The sequence below is a fragment of the Amblyomma mixtum genome, chromosome 2 (assembly GCF_055824585.1).
Source record: "Amblyomma mixtum isolate Tamu chromosome 2, ASM5582458v1, whole genome shotgun sequence".
In the NCBI taxonomy this organism is placed as follows: Eukaryota; Metazoa; Arthropoda; class Arachnida; order Ixodida; family Ixodidae; genus Amblyomma; species Amblyomma mixtum.
In genome coordinates, this window is record NC_143013.1 from 21,513,601 (window position 1) to 21,538,609 (window position 25,009).

Here is a 25,009-nt window from a genome sequence, read left to right on the forward strand (position 1 = left end):
GTCTGGCCGTTGTAGTTAACCTGCACGTTGGCAGAGCCCAATAGTGGCAGATTCTGTCCTGACCACGTTCGCAGGTGCGTGTCGTCTTGTTGCAGGGCGGGTGCGTCAGATGGCCATGAAGTTCGGAACGTGTCCTCACTGATCAGAGTACAGGCTGCGCCGGAGTCCACCTCGAACTTAATCAGCTGGTGATGTACGCTTACTTCTGTAAAAATCTTCGGTCGCGTGCCGAGATTCATGGTGTTCAGGTCGTACAACACAGATGGTGTTGCTGATGTTGTTCCATGGAGATCAGATAGCGGCGTATTCTCTGAGGCGTTGACGCTGTGATTAGGCTGGGAAGGTGACTTTATCTTGGCAAGTCTCCGTTTCGTAATGCATGCTCTTTCGATATGCCCTCGCTTGTGGCAAAAATTACACGTGGCTGACTGGAATCGACATCCCTGGGGGTTGTGTTGGTCGTCACACCGCCAGCAGCGTTGTGCCTTTTTGACCGATTTTACAACAACAGAAGGCTTGCGCACCTGGTTGCTTGTCTGGTGTACCGGCTCGGTGTTCCGGCGAATCCCTCTCTGCTGGTGACCGGCGCTCTCCGCTCGAACGGCGATGTCGTAAGCTTTGCTGAATGTGAGGTCCTTCTCAGCGAACAGGCGCTGCTGCAGTGACTCGTCACTCAGTCCGCACACAAATCTGTCGCGTAACATCACGTCCAAGGGAAGCATGGTGGTGTTAGCAGAAGAAGCTGCGTCTCCCTCCTGCCCGGTAGCTGTTGTCGACAGCGTTCCAAAATTGCAGTCGGCAGCGAGCTTCTTGAGCGCGGCTACGTAGGCGCTCACAGTTTCTCCTCCCAGTTGATCTCGTCGTTGGAAGCGAGCCCGGCTGTAGACCTCGGATGGCCTTGGGTCGTAGTGCTTTTGCAGCGCTTTTACGATGTCGTCGTAAGACACTGCCGCTGGTGTGCTTGGCTGAATAAGGGCGCAGACAGTATCGTAGGTCTGCTCCCCGCACAGCGTCAGCAGGTTGGCCCTCTTCAAGGCTGGGTCTGTGATGTTGTTAGCTTCAAAGTAGAACTGAAGGCGTCCAACCCACGATGACCACGATGAGCCGTTGAACTCTGGTATCTGATTGGGAAACCCTCGCGTAGCCATGGCTTGTCAATAGCGTTGCGTAGCGCGGGTCGAATCCACTTTCTCGTCGCCACTGTCGTGTCCGGTCGCTGTGTTGAATGCAGCGAAATACGCACACGGTACTTTTAGACTTCGTTTATTTAAAACCGATGAGGGTGCGACCAGCGTCGACCGAGGCAGGAGCCGAACTGCCCGCCCGAAGAAAGGAGGGAGCTGAGAAGCGTCCACGGGAGGGAGTGGCTTCCCAGAACAGGAGGAGGGTGCGGGGGGCGCACCGTGGGGGGGCATCTGGTGACAGCGTGCGACGAGGGGCAAGTGTCGTTAGGAGGAGGATTGAGTGGTCGTTAGGAGGAGGATGCGAACTGTCGTTAGGAGGGGAATGCGAGTGGTCGTTAGGAGGGGGCGCACACACACAAAAGCAATAAGGGGACACAACACAAACCAAACAACCAACCAGAAAGAGGAGGTTTTGAGACGGAAAGGCGTGACGCTCCCTCTACTCTCTTCCTCGACGTTTTCGCACTTTCCCTCAAAAAGCGGACTGGAGTCGACTTCCGTCGCATTCATGTAAACGCGGCTATACTTGGCTCACACAGTCCCCCCTCCCCCATCTTCCAGGAGTGACTCGCAAATCAACCCCTGGCGTGATGTCGAGGGTGAATGTCGCGCATCTCCGTAACCGAACACCCTATAGTGTGCGCGTCCTCTCCGACGCAACGTTACACATGACACCAATATGTCGCTGAGCTGAACCTGAGGGTATACGGAAGGAACGTTTTCAACAGGTTTAGTCCCAGGGCATAAAAAAAAAAAAAAGTCGTGAATGGCGACGTCCTTGTCGGGTTGTCCAGCACATAGACAAGAAAAGACGCAACTTGTCTCGAGTATTTCTTTTTCCCATCCTTATACAGCTTTACACGACCAACAGAACGTTGATCGTGACACTGTTCGCAAATGCCACAAGTGGCAGTAGCATGGCGACCAGACACGCACGCGGTCGGCGTCATTCGGCGGTGCTATATAGGCAGCGGACACGCAAGCGCAACGCGATGCATGGACCCTTGCAGGGAAAAACGGCTGTTTCGAAGAGCCTGAATCAACACAGACCGAAGGATAACACAAGCACAGGCTCGTAGATGTTTAGTTTAAATCAGATGGCGTACAGGCAGGAGGGATATCTGGCTAACGCAACCACGCAATCATTTACGCCGGGTCAATTTGAACCCGGAAAGCGTTTACAAGCTCAAAGCTGAGAGCGTTTAACGGACTGATAGCGCTTTGAAGCATGGGGTTCTGAGATGCTACTACTGAACAGACCCCTCCCCCCCTCCTCCCCCCCCCCCTTTCCCCCACACACGAAACATGATGGCAACTGAGAGATGGTTTGGTTTGGTTTATGGGGGTTTAACGTCCCAAAGCGACTCAGGCTATATGAGAGACGCCGTAGTGGAGGGCTCCGGAAATTTCGACTACCTGGGGTACTTTAACGTGCATTGACATCGCACAGTACACGGGCCTCTAGAATTTCTCCTCCATATAAATTCAACAGCCGCGGCCGGGATAGAGAGACAAAGAGAGGATAAGTAGGGGGGGGGAAAGCGGAAAAAGGTCGGCCTGGTTTCTGATTCTCTGGCCTGCTGCTCAGCACTGAGGAATGGGAGAATGGACCAAACAGGGTCATGATGGATGACGATGGGAAATTGGGCCCAGCAGGTACAAAATCGTCCGCGAGAAAAATACAATAGCACTCTCGGCAGCGGAAAACACCATAAAGATACCGTATGTGGGATAGCCTCATTCAGCTTTGCAAAGTAGCAAATAATCACCGGACGCTGCACGCAACGTTCGACGCGGCAAACTGCCCGCGTGAGTTCCTCGTACTTCTTGTTTCATCTCTTGGGGTCTTCAGGCCCAGACGGCCAATACATATAACAAAAAATGAACGACGCACTCTGCCTAAAGAGAGAGAGCGGCGCGCCGGCTGCCAGGCGCAGCGGACGGCGCCGCGCGTGGATTACAGGCAGGCCGGCAGGCTTCGCGCAAACACCGAGGCTACTCCCCGCCTCGCCAGCGCTGGGCACACATACCTCCAGGAGCCAGCTACACACACTGCACAGAGCACACGGCTGCAGGGAGAGATACAAGGCGACTCTTCTGAGTGGGAGAGAGGGAGGGGGTGAGTGGGGGAGAGGGCAAGGAGGACGCACGTGCGCGGGCCGCAGTCCGCGCGGCAGGAAACGGGAGGAAGCCGCGGCCAGCGGCGCAGAGTCAATAAAACCGCGCCGGCTGTCACGGGAGGCCACGGGTCGGGCAGGGGACGAAATGAAGCCGCCGCCGTCCAGCGGACGCACCGCGCTGAGAGAACAGAGGACGCGGGTAACTCGGCCCCGGCAATGCGCAATGGCGTCGAAACGACCGAGTCCAATGGGAACTCGGCGAACGGAAAGTCGCGTTACCGTGGATTAGTTGACGACGAAACGTTCCGCCGGCGACATTATGAATGATGGAAGGAGTGAGAAGATGGGAATGTTCAAGAGCTATCAGAGCATGGGTTACCCATGGGGCGACCGAGTGACCTGCGCGTCCTGTCTCCTGCGTCATCCGACGCGAGTTCATGAGAGGAGCTTGTCGAAATGGAGACCCGTCACAGGTTCATCACAGGTTCTCCACACCCTCAGATTCCATAACGGAGGCCGACAAAGAGTAGAATGGGCAAGAAAAAGAAATAAAAATGAAATTACCCAGCCTGCACCGCAACGGAGGTCGGCAGTGGAGCTCTATCGGGTTGCCAGTTTCACGGCCTGCAAAACGGGCTGGCATCAAACTTTGAGATAAACCAAGACCGACGTCACCCGCCGCGCTGGCTCAGTGGCTTTGGAGTTCGGCGGCTGATCCCAAGGTCGCGGGATCGAACCCCGGCGGCGGCGGTTGCAGTTCGATGGAGGCAAAACGCAAGAACACCAGGGTGCTGTGCGATGTCAGCGGACGTTCAAGAACCCCCAGGTGGTCCAAAATCAATCCGGAGCCCTCGCCTCCACTAAGCCGTCCTTCATTGCCCACGTCTCGCTTCGGGCACGTTCTAATCCACATGCCAAATATCAGGAGACCGACGTCGAACGGTTTCCCAGTGGCTGCGACAGGGATCTCGCGGACTTATAGGACGAGAGTCGAATGAGCGAACGCTTCAGTTGGGTGCCGACGAGGGCAAATACATTTCCACCGCATATGTTCACATGCCGTCGGAATCACACGCGTCGCATGCAGCCACTGCTTAGCTGCGTGCCACGGTTCGGCTCTATCTTTGCTGCCGCCATGAAGGCGACCATGAGCGGACCCAGACGAGTAAGACGAAGCTCGCATGCTCAAGTTTGCAAACGGTGGTAGCAGCATCTCCGTCAGTATATGAAGGAAAGGAGAAAAAAAAAAGTTCTTTCCATTCTTTTCTAACGGCAACAATACTTTAATGAGACAACACTGAGTGCATCTCCGTCCCAGTTTTATTCTTAGCATAAAATATATTCTACGGCTCCATCCGGCCATGTTGGTGGTTGCTCGGCAGTAAAAAACGCCGTTCTTGATGAGAAATTATATTTAAATATTTCCCAACCACTCGATTTTAAACTTGCGGCGTCAGGGCCTTGAAAAACTCCGTGATCAGTTTGGAAGTGAACAGCGGTGTAAACTAGCTTCTATAGAATCCGCGATTATTGTTCGCTTGCGATGATGATAATGATAACGGCCGGTGGCGGCGACACCTTTATTTCATTTTCCGAACTTTTCTAGCTAATAAAGGCTCCGTTTTCAGAGAAAGAAGCTACTTTGTAACAAGCACTTGTTCTCGGTGTTCCTTTAACCGCACGCGTGACTTCGAGCACTACCGTCCAGTCGACGGCTATCAGCCAGACTGAATCATTGTTCCCCTACTGACTCCTCTTAGTCAGAAAAAGTCCCAAGGGACGAGAGAAAAAACGGTGGCGTAAGCAAGTGTTCTGCGCATGGTTTCAACGAAACCTTAAGGGGTCATGAAAGCAGGCTTGACCACCATCCCACAAGACGGAGTCACGGTGGCGAAAGCTCAACGAGTCTTGGCACTGAGACGCGCTCGCGAAAAAGAGCTCCAGGGATTTCCCGCTCCGCGTCTGGATTCGAGGGTAGTGGTAGCTTGCTGACCCGCGGCGCTCATGAAAAAAAAAAAAAAAAAGGATTTCTTGGCCACGGTATGGTCTTTCCTACGTTTATCATCATCACCGCCCGAGTTTGGAAGCAAATACCCCTCATCCCGTTTTCTTCCTAAGCGAGAAATTTTCCACGGAGAAACCGCAAAGGACTGACTACCCCAAACCCCTCCAAGGGATGCCCCACAAGTCTGCCCCGGCCTGAGTCGAGTCAAAATTAAAAACAAAGGCTTATGAGCGCTGCATGTCTTGGACGCGTGTACATTTCTTCTTTAATTTCATCCAACGCCATCCTCTATTCGCGCTTACTCTCTGTTCTTTCTAAGTCTTAAATGCTAAGCTAATCACTTATTTTTCCCCGTCACCTGCTACATTGTTCTAAGCCGGATTAGCAGCCTTTTCGCTAGCAACCACGTTTCGGCCCATAACTAGTAAGATAAATGCTAGCAACCACGTTTCGGCCCATAACTAGTAAGATAAATGGTTACATACTTTCCTTTTCCAGGAACGCTGGCAAATTGCTGTCCATTATTTAGCACTGAGCTGCACGGGCATTTTCATTCAAGTTATTCTGAAGCGCGTAAACCGAAAAGCCCATTACTACATTTGTGCCCTGACACCATAACATGTTCCAGCGGTATCTAATTTCCCACTATATTCTTGCTGTTCCAGAATCTCCCGTGCTCACCCAAAGAACACTCCAGTCGGCATTATCTACCTCTCTATCTATCTAGTTATCTACCTCTGCCTCCCCCAGAAAAATCAGGCATTATAGGACATGCGCCACAAAATCACCGCCATTTCTTTCACTGTTCCTAATTTGCAAGAAAAAAAAAAGAAGAAGACGTAGTTTAGATGTCTAAAAAAACAAAAAAAATGAAAATCGCCATTTGTCATTTTCCTATTAAAAAGGCCGTCGGTATCGTGCGAAGACTGACGCAGAAACTGTTTATTATAATTCAAAATTACAGCAACTGATTTCAAAATAGCATCCCCCACTTCTAACACACTTCGCAGCTTTCATTCGCAATTCATTAAGTCCTACAAGTCGCATATCACCAGCCGCGCTGCTATCAGCTCGAAAGGAAACAGAGGTAGCGTTGAGCCAGACCTGGGCTTACAACATACAGCTTGACTGTCGTAAAGGTCGCAGAGTACGAGCATATGCAAAAAAAAAAAAAAAGGCCAACTGCAAAGCGAACAACAACCAGCAATTTGGAATCTGCCCTCAGTTACGCAGTTCTTTTCTGGGCAACGCGAATTCGATTTCACGTTTCTTTTTATTCCACACAACCACATTCTGACAATCCCACTTTCCCCTCCACCTGTCGTTTTTTACTTCATACGTTTGATCGGCGGCACAGTGGAATTGAATATACGCAGGAACGCAGGGCTTAACGCGTATATAGGAGATGCATTTAAGTCTTCCGTGTTCATTTGCATTTTATACTTTAGTATTAACTTGCCAGCGTCATGTCAGTGAAAATTACAAATTAACGCACATGCCTTCCGCTCTAGTAAAAAAAAAAAAAAACATTCACATTCGCTGCCTCACGCGATAATAATATAAATAGAACGCGTTCCGACCTCAGTTGAATGAACACTTCCGATTCAGCGGACTTACGATCCCTCCTGTCTCGCTGAAATGAACTGTCGGCAGTGCATAATTTCTTCTTTTCACCCCCACTGTCGACTCTCCGACTGCGCCGCCAAATTCGTCTACCAGCAAGCGCGTACAGTGGGTTGGAATAGAGAATTAGGCGGGTTGGTGCTTATTGAACAATCTGGCAAGAACAGCGCAGAAAGCGTCGACAGACAAATGAAAGAGAAACGCAATACAGGCGCTGTTCGATTTCTCTCCTTCCGGAACTGCAGCGCCTGTGTTGCGTTTCCCTCTCTTCCGTCTGCGCTATCTCCACCACAATGTTCACACGCAAAGGCACAGTGAAGCAAACCCGCTGTTTGAATGAAGGCACCTGTTAAACTCCCACTTTACCCCTCCACTTAGAATAAATAAAGCTCAAACAAAGCCAAAGCTTCCTAATGTGCTTTGCACTCGCAATAAACGTAAATATATTAGGCAGAACGCCCAGTATCACTAACTACCAAGACAACAGCAAAGAGATGTTGATAGTTATTTTCGTTCGCAAATATTTGCGGGAACTTAGCAAGCAAGATACAATGCAGAATTGACCGCTACAACCTGCAGATCTAGAAAAAAAAAAAAAAAAAAAACAGGTCATACTGGAGAACGTCGAATTGAACATCGGGCTAGAAATAACGGATACCTGATCTTTATCGCTATACGTTTGGTGTAAAAAGACTGATTCTTCTCTCTTCTCCAGCCTGGGTTGCTTTGGGACGTTAAACCCCAATAAACCAACCATTTTTATCTTCTTTTTTATGATAGACAGATGAGACGCCGCTACTTTCATCTTTCTTGCGTCATGCACGCGCAAGAACATCTCCTTCAGCAGCGTGATTTTTTCTACAACAAACCAGCTGCGAGTCGGCACATGTGTTGCAACACTTTTCTCTTCTGTCTGTTGTCTTTTTCGGGTTGCTCATATCAAAGTATTTCTCCCTAGCTTCTTTTCTTCTTCTAATTGGCGACCTGTGGTACTCAGGTGAAGCACGCAAAACACAGATTATTTTACATTTTAGAATATTTACTTTTCCGATTAATTTTTCCAGTGGCTCTAGATCTGTCGCATCCACCCCACAAGGGCAGCTATGTGCTGCACGGTATACAAAAGTTAAGGCTGACGTCGAACGATCCTCGGATGGCGGGCCATGCTGACAAGAAAATGACGCGGGCCGCTCCGCGCTGCACGGAAAATCAAACGCGGACGGGGTCAGTGACCCCAAAGGTGTAATCCAACCGCGACGCGCGCGAACGCTACGCCGCGTCACCACAGCGCGCCGATTACGCGCGCGCTTTGGCGGTCACTTCTTTTCCCTAAACTTACTGTTGCAAGTGTTTGTATTCATCTGTTTACGCAAGTAAACGGAGCTTCCGGGGGAATAAGGAAGCCGAAAATCCGGAGGGAATAGAACGCCAACCAAAATATTTATGCGTTCCGGAGTTTTTTTACAACGATCCTACCGGCGATGGAATCAGCCCGAAACCTCCCTAGATGTTGCGTCTCTTTCACATTACGCGGGCTGAACTTTGCTGTCTTACTCGCACAACAAGAAGGCTGTAAAAAAAACAAAACAGAGAGAGAGAGAAAGCACCTGTCAGGGTTCACAACACACCCACTATATTATTTTGTCTTTATAGATACTGATTTAAATTTCCGTTCAAAGCCAATCTGTCGTAAAATCATCTCAAAACCTGAGCAGGTCCTCCCTCGTAGAAACGCTCTGGCTACTACGATCACAATCTCCCTGGCATTCAAAAACAACCCGACATTAAATAACCATCATCGTCAGCCAAGTTACAGATCTCTTGAAGACAAAGGCCTTTTACGGTGATTTACACCTACATCCGCCAACGTAACGACGCAGTGAAAATCACGGGGTAATAAGGACTATACCGCTTCGCAGCTTTCATACCCGACAGCTAGGGTCCACGCCTTTCGAAATCAACGCCTGACGAGAACCGAGCTCAAGAACTACTCTACCCGCGGCTTCCACTCTCTCTCATAAACTCGACATATACGAAAAAAATATCGCAGGAACGCTGGATACAAGTGCCTAAGAAATGCATTCCCACTCATTTCCCACCGAATTCATCCACGGCTTCTTAATCTTCTTCATCAGGTAGACTCGGTCAACAGCAGGGAAAGGGCAGGATAACTAGTGTGCAGTGCAATCCTCAGAACGCATTTCCGCATTAACAAAAAAAAAAGGAAAGGAAAAAGGACATACCAGAACCGAGAGTGCAGAAAAGAGTTTCTTCGGTTGCCGGTGACGCGGCGAGTAGCCGGCCTCCGAGGTTCAGCCGAACGGCGTCGAAGTCGCGCGTCGTGACAGGCACGTCCACGCTTTCCGGTTTTCACCGCGCGGCGCGTGGGCACAGGCAGCACACAAGGCGAAACGGGGCGCCGCTAAGAGAAGCGAAGCAACCCAGAGTCCCTTCTTTTCTTTTTTTCGCTGCTTTCCTCTCCTTCGACGCAGAAGCGCGCACACACACAGGCACCACCAACGATCGACGACTACGAAGGTAGGAGACAGTGTATGCTAAACGGCGAAAGGAACGACGCGCAAGGATTCCACGCGCCGCGCACCCGCGGTGGTTGCGAAGGAGCAACAGCAAAGCACGGGGCGGATGATCCCCTAAGCGAGTCGCGTGCGCGTCACGACGACACTGAGAACGACAAAGGCACGCTCACCCGGGAGCGACTCGGCGCGACGTTTTCGCTCGTTCAGCGCACACCCGCACAGATCACACGCAGCTACTACGCGCGAGAAGCTCGCACGCGCTCTGCTAGTTTCCTGCGAAGCACGCTTCTCCTCGGAGCAGGGGCGGCTGAAGCGGACTTTGCTTACACGAGGAGACGGTAAATAAACCCACAACCCCGCTCTCGGGGAGTTTATTTTTTGTACCAGCACGATTAAGGAGCACTCAGGATTGCGACGCACCGCGGTCCGACGTCTCCAACCGGCGCTCGATGCACGGGTCCTCAGAGTAGTAGTACCACATCACACGGCGTCGACGTACGCGCTGGTGGAACGTCGAGGGGTACACGCCCCCGCTCTCGCCCCCGCTCTGTTTTGTCTGCTCAGAACCGATGAAAGCAAAATAAACGAGAAGAGTGCGGAGGCAGTCAGAGCTTAGCCTGAGGTTTCGGATCACCACTACAAGGGAAGGGAGCCACCACGCACCATCCGCGCACCACAAAACACAGCAGAAGAGAAGGCACACGCAAACACGAGAGAGGGCACGCCAAAGAGGTAGCGAGGACCGACCACCAAAACACCAGCCAACAGCAGCGCCGTTCCGATAAAACGCCGGCTTTGTTCAAGTGGGAGCGAAGGTTCGGCTTCTTCGGCCGCCCGCGCGCGAGCGGCGAAGGCTCGCGCTTGCAAAACGAGGGAAGGCGTTCGCAGGAGGAGACAGATCAAGCGTGGTAGGGGCCGAATTCTTCTCTCGCGGTGCCTCGAATAGCGAGGTTCTTCTCTCGCAACGTAGCGTGACGACGATGCTGCCGACGCCACCGGCGTGCCGCAGAGCCGGGCGAGGTTGAGGACGAGGCGCGCGGGGCCTCGCTAGCGCGCGCGCTCCACGACGACCGCTGCCACAGTGGCGGGGGCGGCCGTCGCCGAAGAGCCGCCGCCGGCCGCCATGGCGCGGGCCGGCGCTCGTTGCCATGGAGACGCTTCTTCCGCCGCGACGACCGGAGCGCCTCCCTTTTTCCGATAAGCCACCGCGAGCAGTCAGCGCGACCACCGCCGCTGCCAACACCGCCGCAAGCGTGCCGGACGATGTGCGAATAGGCGCCGGCCGACGACGATAGAAACACAAGGACGGGCCTCACGCATCTTCGATGAACGCAGTGAAGAAGCCAAGACGATGGGAAGAAAGGCGAGATTAAACACAAGAGCGTGTCCATTCCGCCACCTAAGGCACCTCACAGACTCTGGAGCTGTGGAGAAATGAAGCAGAGATTTGGATGCTACGGTAAATAGCACGCGTATCTGACGAACCGATGGAATGCGAAAGAACGCTGGAAGCTCCCCGGCCGGGAAGCACGTTTCAGCGGCAGGCGACGCGTCTTGGTGCGCTCCCTCAGATTGGAGCGCGAGGAGTTAACACACGACACGTGGCCCTAAAGAAAGGAGTCCAATTTTTACTCCACCCGTGAAACGGGGCCACCGAACAGAGCGAAAAGTGCCCGCATAGCGCGCCTTTCCGACCTACGACGCGTCGACGTCGGGCGAGACACAACGATCGTAAAAGCGGCTGTCATCAAAAGCTACGGCGGTAAAACACCAATGGAGAGCGATTTCTCGGCGCGTTGAGCTACGTTATGGTAATATAACCTCTAATCACGCACATCAAGATAAAAAGGGCCCACAGTCGGAAAACATTAAGGGACACAGAGCGCTGCTACCACTATGTGTCGCATGACAAGCTTTAATCATCAGCCAAACTACGTCCACTGCGGGACAAATGCCTCTAGCATATCCCTGCCAATTAACTTCGCCCTAGGCCGGCTGTGGCTTACCTACAGTTACAGGCTCCATAACGAGTATCAGCCAAATGGCCCATCTACATATTGTTCGAAACAAAACACGCGCTCTCAGGGCCTGGCGCATGTTTGTTCCCATCTGACCGAGCAGCACATCTGTCCTCGGTCTTTCCCGCAACTTACAGGGAGCACGACACGAAATAAACGACAAACACAAGGGACAATTGTCCTCCTCGTGACAGGCCAGTTCGGGTTGCCTCAGCGGATTATCATCGGCAATGCGGCGTCTCCTTAGGGTTAAATACGACGACGCCTCCAGCTTTTCAGAACTACTCTGTCACGCAGCTCTTCCGACTCTCGCCGGCGGAGCGGGGAAAATAAGCAGACAAAAAGAGACGTAAGAAAGCGAGCAGTGACCGCTGCTTCCTTTTACGACGCCGAAGCGAGCGGGGGCTCTTTCCTCCGCGAGCGACGGTGTACAACACTGCAGCAAGCCCCAGCGGCCACTTGATCTTCATCCTTATCAGGGCGGCACTCTTCCTCGAGTACATCTTGCGACATTCCCGAATCGGCTACACGGGAGACATGCTTTTTCACCGTCCCATTTCGCTACACGAGTTCATCGCGGCAACAGCAGCAGTAACGCCAGCAGACCGCCAGGCCTTCGCGAGACGACAGGCCGTCTTTCGGTCTGCGAAGAGCGAACCTTTGTTCGCGGCTTTACTTCACCCCGAGAGTGTGTCTTCCACCGGAGCCTAATCTTTTATCGCCGCGACCCCCCCCCCCCCCCCCCCTTCCCCCTGTAGTCGCGAGCACCCCTGGCCATTCTTAAGCAAGCGAGTTTGGGAGCGGACAGCACTTGGCAAGACCCAGCCGATGCAATCCGAAAGCTTTTAGGGGGTTGCACAACAATACTACTACTTCGTGCGCTGTGTAAGACGACGACAAAGACGGTCAGCGCGATCAATCGCTACACGTGTGGAACGCAAGAAGAAGAGCGTCGCGCAGGACAATCGAACGAACGGCTTTTTCGTCTAACGAACTGCACTGCACCCCCGTCAAGGTACTTAACAATGCCCCCTTTCATCCACTCTGAGAGTATCTCATTTTTCTTTTCGCTTTCTTCTTTCGTTCTTCCCGTTTACCTTGGACCTAGTCCTCCACGAAACAATGGTTGACTGGAGATCAAACCGGTTCACACCAAGCGCCCCGTGTTGTTTATCAAACGCACTGAGCGCGACGTGTGATGCCCAATCATTCTCGACACGTCTCGCTGTATGGTCTGCGCTAAGCGCACATTCGAATTTCGTTTGTTTTGCGTCTCTTTTGTTCTCTTTATGATAGAGCGAACAATTACAACTAAGAGCAGGCCAGCCACTTTTCCCCTTTCTGTTACTTTTTTTTTATAATAATTTACTTCAGCCCTACAGGGCTCGCTCTGGCCATAGAAGGCCGTAACTTCTACCAACTATACTCGGATTCTTACCCAACCTGCAAGCTAGTTTCTGGCCGCCATCGGCGACCAAAAACTTCCCACAGGAGGCGCGGGAGAACACAGACCATGTTAAGTGAGCTTCCTATAAGACTCCCCCGTCAGCTCAAAAGGAGCGCCCACTGGCGAAGTCGTTCAGTTAACTTAAAAACAGCAGTGAAGCCCACCCCGCCGAAGCAGTGGAAAAAAATCTCTTCCCGCATACGAGGAAGACTTATACTCGGTCCGATTCCCGGAACCAAGACGGCACCGTGCAAACAAAACAAGTCGAGATGGGTGATCTGCGCAAATAGAAAAACCATTATCGACTCGATCCAAAAATTGGTCCGATAGCCTCGCGTATGCAGAGCTTGTTACAGCTACAACGTCGCTGCTCGAAGCCGCTAGGCAGAAAATTAGTTACGCTAGGCAGACGCAAGATAGGCGACGCCACATGGCTCCGCAAGCCCTCGAGCGTGGAGCGGCACAGAGACATATGGGCGACCGAAAGGCAAACAACTGCACAGATTGCAAGCCAGATTTCCCGCAGAGCGCGCGTACAGGCAGAAACCATTAGAGGTTAAAGGCAGCGACATCTCTGGCCGAACGATAAAAGGATGAACCAACAAATCCCATTCTCGCTGACGTAGACTAATAAACTTTATTTTATTTCCTTTCGTTACAACAACAAAAGAAAAAACACGCTAAATCACGCAGAAAAGCCGCGAGTCCATATTCTGTCATCGCCGATGTCGCGCGTTTTATTTTTTCCGTACCTTATTTGCAAGGGCGAGCCAAGAAGGAAAGAAAACGGGAAAAGGAGCTGGCGCTGACAAACGCGATTCATCCCCATCATTACCATTCTGGCGAGGTCGAAAGCCGCCAGCTGAGACGGCAAAGTCGGGAGGAAGCTCAAAAGCAGTTCGAAGGCTCCGCCGCGAAAGTTGTGACCTCAGCATTCCCTCGGCGAATGCGGCTCCTTGAAATAAAGTTCTCCTCTCTCTCAAATGAGCGCTGTTCCTTTTACGCAAGGGATGACGCAGACATAACCGAAACGGAGACGGCGGTGACGGCGCTTCCGGTTTTAGAACGAGGTAAACAGAGTTAATGGTAAATGGACATAACGTTTTAGAATTTAGCTAAACACTGCTCCGTGGAAAAAAAAAAAATGGCAGAGGCTCAGCTTGGTTAAGCCCGGAAATTGCGAAAGCAACTTCATCCGTTTCTTCAGCCCGCATCCGCCGTGTCTTCCGCCGCTCTGCGTAGACGGTTGTTTTTGCACCTGAGAGAAGAATGAATAGCTCGCTGCTGTCTCTTACGCTCATTGTGACGAGCGTCCCTAGCGGTAGGTGGCATCGTCGGAGCAGATGTTAAGCCGCCGGCGGCGGCACCGCCACTACTCGCAAACGGCACGAGATGGTCGCCCAGCTCTTCGGCGTGACGTCACAACACCTGTTGCGCTCCTGGCGGACAGCGCGGGAGTTAGGCGGCCGGTGGTGGCACCGCCACTACTCGCAGACGGCGCGAGATGGTCGCCCAGCTCTTCGGCGTGGCGTCACACAGAGGTCATGCGAAAGGTCAATGGTGGCACCGCCACGGCACGGCAAAGGCTTGAAAGTGCAAGTAGTATTGCTTTCGCAATAAAAAAAAACTGTTGCCACTGCTTCACTATCCTAACGAAGTGGGATAGCAGTACTGCAAATAAACAGATGCAGTGCTACCAAAATAAAGATCAAAGAAAGAAAACTCGCCGTATTGATATGGTATGACAGCCAAAAGCTTCATGTGGTGAAAGCAGTATTCTAAAGCCTTTCACTACGGCGTCCCTCATAGCCTGAGCCGCTTTGGGACGTTAAACCCCATGAACCATCATCTATATATATATATATATATATATATATATATATATATATAAAAGGGATAACAAAATCTTCAAGGCAACTGATTAAAAATATCATAATTCGACCAGGGACTGGTCTTTTTCAAAAAGACCAGTCCCCAGTCGAAACGTTGAATAAATCTGTTAAGTTTTTCAATGTGACGTCCCCAACTTAATATATATATATATATATATATATATATATATATATATATATATATATATATATATATATATATATATATATATATCGGTGGTGGCTATAACTGTTTCGAGTCTCACTTTTAAAAATGTTAACATTCACAACATTTTCAGAAGTCCTCTTTTGGCATCCTCCATACCATGAGATGCGACGTGAACAGATATGAAAACGGCGGGAGGCCAGAGACGAGCGAAAATTTCAGCACAACGACATTTCGAGCCATTTGGTGGCATACTTGAGACATAACTTCCCAAAATAGGTGAAAATTCGGCCCAGAGTGCGACTCACAGGCGCAACGACGAACGTTCTCGCATCACGGGTGCCGCGAAGAAAGAAAGACTCAATTTCTTCTCAGGCCGTGCGTGCATGACCAGGAGTTCGAACAAGCGCGAAGACTGCGCCTTGGTTGGCGACTACTTGTGTTCAAATCCCAAGCTTAAAGTTCCAAGCCGGACGCAATGCACAACCAAGCTCACAGGGAACCAAAATTTCACAGGGACACCAAATTTCATTATCTGTTCGCAATACTATAAGTATTAGCAGCTACTGATGCCTTTAGCGGCAAAGACCTCGATTCCAGTATAATAATATGCTTCCCTCTAGCTAGCCAATAGAAATGTTCCTGCCTGGTGACGTCACTTCCCTTCAGCCAATGGGAATGATCCATTTGGTGACGTCATTTCCTGCCAGCCAATGGGCGAACTTCATCACCGACGACGCATTTAGGCCGCATGTGGCTTGTAATGCTATCGCTTTTCTTTTACAATTCTTTTTTCCTCCGCGTGTTCACCGAAACCAGCGTTGAGGGCGTCAAAGTCCCCTAACAGAGTACATTGAGTAGGAGACATAGGAAGAGGACCATCCACGGGATTCATTTCACAGTCACGCCGCTTGCATATCCCTCATCAACTAGCTTCGCCAAATTGCGCACGTCCCAGCGAACGAAATGCGCGCGCGCGAAAACTGTGCTTCACGCGCTCCCGACCAGCTAGCGGGAAGGGGCGAGGATGAAGCGGAAAAGAATCAGGGGGAAAAAAAAAACACCCTTATTGCCCCCGGCAAACGGCTGCTGTTTGCGCAGCCCACAGCCGGGCCGCCGCTCGCGCCAGACGCGGCAAGAGACGGCCCTACGAGAAAGCCCCGAATGGGTCGTTCGCCGGGCGCGTCTTTTCGACGCCGCCGCCGCTCCCGGCCCGAGGAGCACAGCGCGCCGTTCGCGACGCCGAGCTAGCTTTATTTCCGAGCTCGTTTCGGCCGACACGCTTTTTTACGATACCGCGGCACGGCTCGCGCGCCCGCGCGGCGGGAGCCGAGCCGAGCCAAGCCGGGCCGAATTGAAGACTCGGACGAAAAGAAAAAAAAAGACAAAGATGGCAGATCGGGCACTCTTCTTTTTTTCGCTTTTTTTTTTCTCCCCTAACGCCAACGAGCCCAACACGCCGGCCTCAAACGGAGAAGCCGGGAGGAAAGCGAAGAGAAATCGAACTAAACAGGCGGGAAAAAAAAGAAAATAGAGAAGAGAGGGACAGGAAGAGTGGAGAGGAGGGTAGAGAGTCCAAACACACGCTCACTCAGCCCTTTCTTTTCTTCCCTTTCTTTCTTTCTTTCTATTACCGCTCTCGGCCCTTTGAATTCGGCTGCAGAGAATGCAGCTGCCGTTGTCGCTCGCTTCCACGCTGTACATCTTGACGCAAAGGGAGCGGAAAGAACAGCTAGAGGCGGAAAAGGGAGGGAGAGGCAGATTCTGTTGCCGGCCATTTCGCTCTGTCGACACTGCCGGAACGATCCCGTCACGAGCGCCGAAGGCGGGCCGATCCTTTTACCAGCCTCGTTCTTTTACTTCTCTCTTCCACTCGCCAAACCCTCTGGCCGGATCTCTTTCCGTCGCCGGTCTGCTCTTGCATCTCCACTCCTCATGTCTGGTCCGGGGTTCGAACCCGGGACCAGGACGAATTTTTCTTTAACTACGAAGTTTCTGAGAAAGCTGCATAGCTTTCCTTTGTAGCGTATGGCTGCGCTCGGGTGGATGTCAATGAGTAATTACTCCCTTATCATAAAAATACAGAGTGGATCGATGCAGCCAGGCGTTGAAATATACTTGCCTTAAGAAATAGTACGAAAGTTCGAAAAAAAAAGTTTCAGCGTCCTACTACGGAGAAGTCATTACTGCGCAAAGTGCATACGCGACCACGAAAAAGGATGCCGCCTGAAGTGGCGAGTTTCGCAGATCGGTGGAACCAGAGTCAGTTCTTCCCAAATTTCTACGGTTCGAAGTATCGAAACCCGGAAGCGCCGGCTATCCTGCAACCTCGCTTGAAACGCATACATATAACAGACGCGCGCAAGAAGCCACTACATATCGTATACAGCAGGCAGCCGAAAGTCGACACAACTCGGCGCTATTCACAGCTGCGCCGCGGACGACCAACCAAAGACGCCGGACCACAAAATCCAGACCTAAACTGCCTTCGAGCTTCTCGCGCTATCCGCGATGCTCATGAATATGCGCCCGCCGCGCGAGATTTTCCCACAAAGAATGCCCAATTGGCTTGTGAAATGCCCGCCCGCCCGCCTGCCGCGGACGTATCCATGCAAACGTGCGGCCACATCAGCTGAACATCTGGCTCTTCTAGTCTAGTCTAGTCTAGCCTCTTCTAGTCTAGTCTAGTCTCTTATAGTCGAAACGTCAGTAAACCTTTGTTATGTTTTTCAGTGAAAAAGCGTGTTAAGCACACACCTTCTGGTTCATAGTGCTTTCCTTCGAACACACACACGATCAGTAAAACGTCGCAACAGAGACCGGTCAGTAGCAGGCTTCAGCGCTCTCCGCAGGCCGCTACAGCTACCGGACAGATGGAAAGGAAAATTTCCAAGAAGTGAAGCCGGGGAAAAAAACAAAGGCGAAAAAAAAAAAAAAAGGAGACGGCGGATCGCGCTTTCCCCCTGCGCGAGTTCTTAACTTTTGCGGACCCTGCATATTTCATCAGCACTGCGGTTGAGTGTGGCAGCTCCGTCTTGTGTAAGCCGTATATATATGCGGCCCGCTCCTCAAGTTTCGCAATCGTTTCTGCCCTGCCTTTCTCTTCGCATTTCTCTTTGTATCTTTTATTTCTCCCAATTTTATGCGGTACCTCTTCGCCGTACGGTGCCACGGTCTTGTTTCGCGCCTGAGTTACGTATTCTCCGCCTCGTTACAGCGGCTGGAAAGAATCCTAGGGAATATAGCAGAGGGCTGCGAATGAGCACCGTCCGCAAAAAAAAAAAAAAGGAAAGAAAAAAAAGGAGCGGGGCTCAGAGAGCCGTCAGGGAGAAGAACACCCGAAAATCTCCTCCGAGACGAAGGGACTCCGCGGAGATGCGGCTTTGAAGAGTGCGTAACCAACAGTCAAGCAGTAACGAAACCCGTCGAGAACACAAAGAAATCTAGGCGTATACCACGACGGCTTCAAAAATGGATGATGCTGGGGCAGAACAAAAAAGGAAGAACGGTGAGTAGAGCTCTGGGCGGACAGCAGGTGCAGTTCCATTATTTCAATGACCCGCTTCTCTCGCTCGCAGTTTATAGACTGACTATAAACTTCAGCGCGAAACTGACACGAGGAGAGAAACTTCACGTACATTCACGCCTATCCGGCGCAAACGCTCGTTCGGCGAGCAACTGCCGAGAGAGCAGTCTTTTTTTTTTTTTGTCTCATCTGTACAGTGCACTACTGTACACTAGTTCCTTCGTTGTTTCTTCTTGCTTTTTCGTCCGGCCTGGGCGGTTTTGGGTGCGCGCAAAGGGTGCGAATAAGCTAAAAATTTGTTCTTGTTTTCACGCATGCCAGGCAAAGGGTACAGTCAGAGCACGATGAATATTTGCTCGCAGCCTGAGCGCGCAGTCGGAAAGATGCGGGCGTACTGTGATGCCCCCACGTCGATTCACACGATGTTTTTTCTCAAGCAGATTTTTTTTTTTCACTATAACTGTGCCCTGCAAATTTCTGACGCAGCGTTTCCTTCGTACCGCGCTATTTCCTTTTCTTTTTTCCAGATATGAGCATCTACGAAAACGATCACCATACTAACAAGAAGACTGCACAAGGGCTGAAATCACGCACGCACGCACGCACGCACGCACGCATGCATGCACACATCGCGTCACTGTTTAGTTTAGTCTAGTTGATGGGGGTTGAACGTCCCAAAGCGACTCGGCCTATGAGGGACGCCGTAGTGAAGGGCTCCGGAAATTTCGATCACCTGGGGTTCTTTAACGCGCACTGACATCGCACAGTGCATGGGCCTCTAGAATTTCGCCTCCACTGAAATTCGACCGCCGCAGCCGGGTTCGAACTCGTGTGTTTCGGGTGAGCAGCCGAGCACCATACCCACTGAGCCACCGCGGCGGCACATCGCGTCACTGTGACGTAGGACGTCTAACAAAGGCACCTCACAAAGGCGTCGCTTAGCCGCACACGGTCTCGCAAAGACAATCGTCCCAGACAAGGGAAGCCGTCCACACGTCGTCCGTTCATCGCGCAGAGCGAAGAAACCGCCAAGGCCGGAAGTGACGTCAGGCCCCCCGTGGCGACGACCAATGGCGAGAAGCCAGAGAACACGCGGTCTCCCCAGCAGCGACGTGACGTGACAGAGGGGAAGCGAGGCCCGAAACGACGCTGAATTCGCTTGGCACAGGCGCGCGCACAAGCGAGCGTGAGGCACGGGCAGGCAGGGGGTAAAGGAAGCACCATAAACCAAAATGGCGCGCTTCGGGCTTTTACGGTGGTGCAATGAACAAACGGGGCGCGGAAACCGGCTTCTTCCGGGTCCGAAACACACCGCCGCCAAGCAATCTCGCCGCCCACCAACGACTCATTTCCGGTCTCGCCGTTCGCGTAGCAACCCCAAAATCGCACGCCAGCACGTCCTCTCATTTCCCCCTCCCTCCCCCACTTCCAACCGCCTCCTGGTTGTCACGCTCCCCCGTCTCACCAGCAGTCTTCGCTTCCCCGTGCTGGTATATGGCCCGTGCCTCGTTAACAGACTTAATTTTTCGTTTCTTCTTCTTCAAACATTCGTCCCACTGTCCCTTCCCACCAACATCTTTTATGCAAGGGATGACGGCGGCCTGGAGGGGGGGGGGGTAGAAAGAACACGAAACCAGGCATCTGCTCCGGGAGTATGTGTCTCGTCAAGAATAGTAGCTTTAGTTATCGCATCACATTTATGCATTCAAATACCACATAGCGAAATAAGAAAGGAACCAACAGCCTTTGAAACCAAGTAGGGCATAGAGGAATGTTATAGCAGGACTTTATTTGTTAGATGGAAACTGAGTGCAGTTTACAACGGAGGTATTTAGACAAGGTGGGAAAAAAAGACAATATGCCGCCAGTGGGGAACAAACCCACGACCTCCGCATGTAGCAAGCTTCTAACGAGCCCCTCCTCTTTTTGGTAGTGAAACCAAGAACCACATACCACACTGGCCTCCATGCTCATGGAATTACGAATACAAGCAGGTAAAGAAGGACCGTCGTGATATGCCCATTTCACTCTGAAGCAATAAGCTTCATCTTTGAATCAGTCGGGTGTAGTTCACAAATAATAATAACGAAACAAAATAATAATGAATAACAACAAAATAAATGAAACCTTTCCAGCTGAGCAACTGAACGAAGAAACCCTAACGACCTCGGATAACGTTTGTAAGCAAATCAAAATGAAAACCAGGACTTAGGCTGCAATCAAGTGTCTCCCATTTAATAGAGCCACCTGCTACAGCACTACACCTGCCCCTCTACAATTATGTCTACATTTCCTCGCTATGTATCCCAAGTTTAAGCAAGTAGCAGCATTCATCACCGGTGCTTGCATTGTGCAAACACGAGCTCAATTAAAAAATCGCTTAAGTTTAACTGTTCTAAACGTAGTAATACAAAGCGAAAGTGGGCGATATCCACGGGGTGGTCAGATGTGGCTAGTTGACGACGTTGTAAGGTCCTCTGCGTAACGTTCCGAGATGGCCCAGCTTCGCTCGGATCCATGGCGAAGCGCGCACTGCCTTGGCGAGCGGTGCGCTCCTTTTTAAACCGCAGCCAAGCACGCGACGAGTCAAGGGGTCTGACAGCGGGACAGCGCATGCGCCACGGAAAAAGCGCGCGCGCCGGCAGCGGAACCACCGCGGCGAGTGATGTGTGGGTAGTCACATGGTCGAGCCAGCGCAGCTCAGGAGCGGCTGAAGGTCACTGAAGGTCAAAGCGACGGAGTCGGCGAAAATCGCGGAACATGGCGTAGTGAAGCTTTCGCTTTTTAAAACAAGCGACAATGCCCTCTCCGCCTTCACCTGTAAAGCGTGCTTTGCCCGCACAACTCTAACGAACAGGTGGAGCCAGCTTTAGGGATCGAAAAGCAAGGCATCTTGATTGACGTCAGCATGCGCGATGCGCGCAGCACAAACACAATCGCTCCCACCACTTCAAATACGTCACCCAAATCAACGAACGACGGAAGCCCCGTAAGCGTGAATCTATCACAGAATTGTGCACACACACACACATCTACCGCCTTGTAGGCAGTCATCAATGCATTGGATGTCATATCGATGTTGACAGCGGCCAACAACAATCATCAAAATTCAAGTCTAGTTTGCCGAAAGCTGCCACAACTATGCAGCCAATTTGCAGCAACGTAATTACAGCCCTGTGACAAAGCAAAAAAAGCATAACAAAAAAAAGCATACAGTTTTTCTAAATTACCCCACCACACAGAAACCTGTTTAATGAACTTTGTGAGTTTTGTTCACTACTCTGGAATTACCTGTGGCTACATTACACACGTGGCTAACAATCTGCTACCGAGAAACGCCAAGAAAGCTCGAACTTTTATCTTTGTTACAAACACAGAGTAACTGCCAGGAGTGCTTTCTAGTGCGGGAAATGAAGCGATTTTCAGAACACCAGAACTGCAGTAACTACATCCTCCTTGCATATATAGCCTGGTCCCATTTAAAGCCAGTAGCAGTCATTAAATTAACGGGCTCTAATCTCTCGAGCCTATTCTGTGTTTCACTGGAGCCAGTAGCAAAATTTATGACAATAGGGGACTTCAGCAACTTGTAGTTGGTGAAATTAAGCCAAGGTCAAATTCACGATGTTGTAAAAGCTTTTAGTAAGTGTGCTCATAATCAAGCGGTTCATGACTATGCAGCACTTAAAAAAATGTCGGTTTGCTAGGTCCATCCATCCATATACCGCATATTGATGGGACTGCCTGGCAAGCAGGCCAGCAGATTTTACACTGCAAAAAAGCAGCCCTGCCCATGTCATTAGTCTGACGGCACATCAAAACAACCTGACGAATCTTTTTTTCGCTACAAAACACACAGCACATAACATGCACAAGAACAAACCAGGTGCAAACAATAAAAACAGAACAATGGCTGCTCACAAGAAAATCATCAGAAAAAAACAAAAAACATGCTGAGTGGCTGAGCTGCATTCAAAGTACACACACAAAAAAAGGAACACGCTGGAAGCACAGAGCACAAACATGCAACCATCAGCATGCACAGCAACACAGTCATGCTGCCATGCAAAGGAAAGGGCCAAGAAACAAACATTCGCTGACCTTTAGGTAGTCGATGGCTGCGTTGACGGACTCTTCATCGCCATAGTCTACTTTGAGGGACTCCAGTTCATTTTCCCTATTCTTGAGCCACTTTTCCAGCTCACCTGCCAGGTCATTCCACTGTTTCGTGTAGCCTGTCAGTGGCATTATGCTCGGCGACGTGGGATGGCTGACATTCTCAAAATCTGCAAAAGATAAAACAGCACACAAAACAGTGCAAGAGTATGCTAGAATGGCTCAGTTCCAACTGATTAGTCACTCAGGTAGCACCCAGTTATGAGGCATGCTCAGCTGCTAACATGCAAATGGGATATAGCTTCCAGAAAATCAGGTTCCAGAAAAGGTTAGGTTGGGTTAATGCATTCTTATATGCAAAATAACCACTGTGGACTACGAGAAATGCAACCCTGGAAAGCCCTAGATTATTATTCCAACTGCCAGAGATTCCTTACAAAGTGCCCCAAAATTTGGTTATACAGGAATTTTTGCATTTGATCTCCATCAAAATGCAGCCCCATTATCGGGGTCAAGCCTGCAAACTTGCGCTCAGGAGATGAACGCCGCAACCACTGCGCTAGAGTAGCAGGTAATACGGTCAAACCTTGTTATAACGAGCAGGTAAAAAAATCATAATTGCTTGATATAGCCGAAATTCGTAATCTAAATTTCAATAAAAATTTAGACAAAACAGCAATGCAGTTTAGTAAGAGAACAGATGGAAACTCGAGCTGCCCATACAGGAGAGCAAGAAGAGATATTTTTTAAAGTTTCGACGTCGTTTTAAAGTTGCTCGCGGCGATTCCAGAGGCCGGGAAAAATGAAGCTACAAAAGTTACTTAGGTTGGCTTCCCCGCGCATTACCCCCTGTACTAAGTATAGCAGCACACTAAACACCAGCTAAGGTGACTTCCAAATTTCACGGCAGTGTCACGTGAAAAACAGTACATTGCGCTACTGTTCGTTTTCACCACCTTGGTGACAGCTGCATCGTGGGGTGGGTACAGCAAGTCCATGGTGGTGCTTCGGGAGCGCTGTCAGTGAATGCGAAAGGCGAGAATGCCTGCCAATGGTCGTGCAAGATAAAAATGCAAATCACGACACGAACGCTTGGCACACCTTCACCAGCCAGTTGTGTAGTGCAGCGAAGCTCGCTGCCTGCCATCAGAGAGGGGATCGCTCAAGGCTGAGGAGTTCGATATAGCGTGTTGTATAGCCAACCTACGTTCGATGCGGACCAAAAACTGCACGTGTCTCTAAAAAACGTTTTGGAAGAGTATACCGAGGTTCAAGTGTACTGCCACCAAATAGCATAGTGCGTGATGGTAACAAACAATCTGGCATGCAGTGGAAAAGTAGTCGTATTCAACAACTGCACCTCCATCCAATACTGTGGGCCTACTTACTAGACGTACAGGCTGCAATAAGTATTTTAATGTCTCTAATGTTAACAGCCAGTACTATAATTTTTTTTAATGCATGTGCTGCAATCTTATAGTAATCACTTTTATAATGTGGAAAGAGACTAGCACCAACCAAGGGTTGAAAAATAAAAAATCCCAAAGTTTAAGACCAACTCAATCCCCTCTTCACAGGTGACTGAATGGCCAGCACAAAGCAGGAAGCTGACCTTGCTACAACTCTGCTGTCACCTGATGACGGTCATTCAAGTAGGCACAGGGTAGAGTTACTGGGGAACCTGCCCTAAACAGACAAAGAAAGTACACGGGAACTCTAGACATGAATGGTCTTCGTCAGGTGACCAGGGAGGAGAAGCGGACTTCGCTTCCTACTGCATGCTTCCTACTGCAAGTAAGTCCGCTTCCTACTGCATGCTTCAGTCACCTCTGAAGAGGGGACTGAGTTGGTTCTGAAACTTTGGGATTTCTTTTTCAGGCCTTGGTTGATGCTAATCTCCTTCCGCACTACAAACCCAACCAGACAGACATCCGTCAAAGACGTTCACGTTCAAGCCACTTTTCTAAATCATTTGTAAGACATGATTTACTCTTAATGGTAACATTACAAATAAGAGAAGCCTTTTGCAGCAGTAAGGACTATTACACAGTCATTTTATAACTCCGAAGGCAAGGCAGGAGAGTGGGAATTCCTGCTTCACATAACTGCCACATAGAATTTTGCTTTTATATTTGCACACCGTGTGCAAAAGTATTGACTCCACGGTGTACCGATTTCTCCGAGCTCTGTCAACTCAACTTACAGCCTCATGCTAAAAAAAACACTTTTCACTCCTACCGTAGAATCATGTGCCCCATTTTCAATGGACACCAGGACAAGAATAGATAGACAGGTCTGGATATAGTACATGAGAGCACCACTTAAGGCAGTTAACATCTCACTGTTGGTCGTGTTCAGTCCTCAAGATATGCAATTTGTGAAACAATTACATTTCT

General features: G+C 50.5%; 1 protein-coding gene across 9 annotated transcripts in view; it reads right to left on the reverse strand.

Annotated features, from left to right (window-relative positions):
- Positions 1-25,009, reverse strand: part of Dys (Dystrophin) — a 447,573-nt gene that overhangs the window by 257,767 nt on the left and 164,797 nt on the right. For all 9 annotated transcript variants that reach the window (XM_089570782.1, XM_089570779.1, XM_089570783.1 and 6 more), the window contains one exon: positions 22,599-22,783. In XM_089570782.1, coding sequence (XP_089426908.1) covers positions 22,599-22,783 — 185 coding nt within the window. The remainder of the gene's footprint in view (positions 1-22,598; positions 22,784-25,009) is intronic.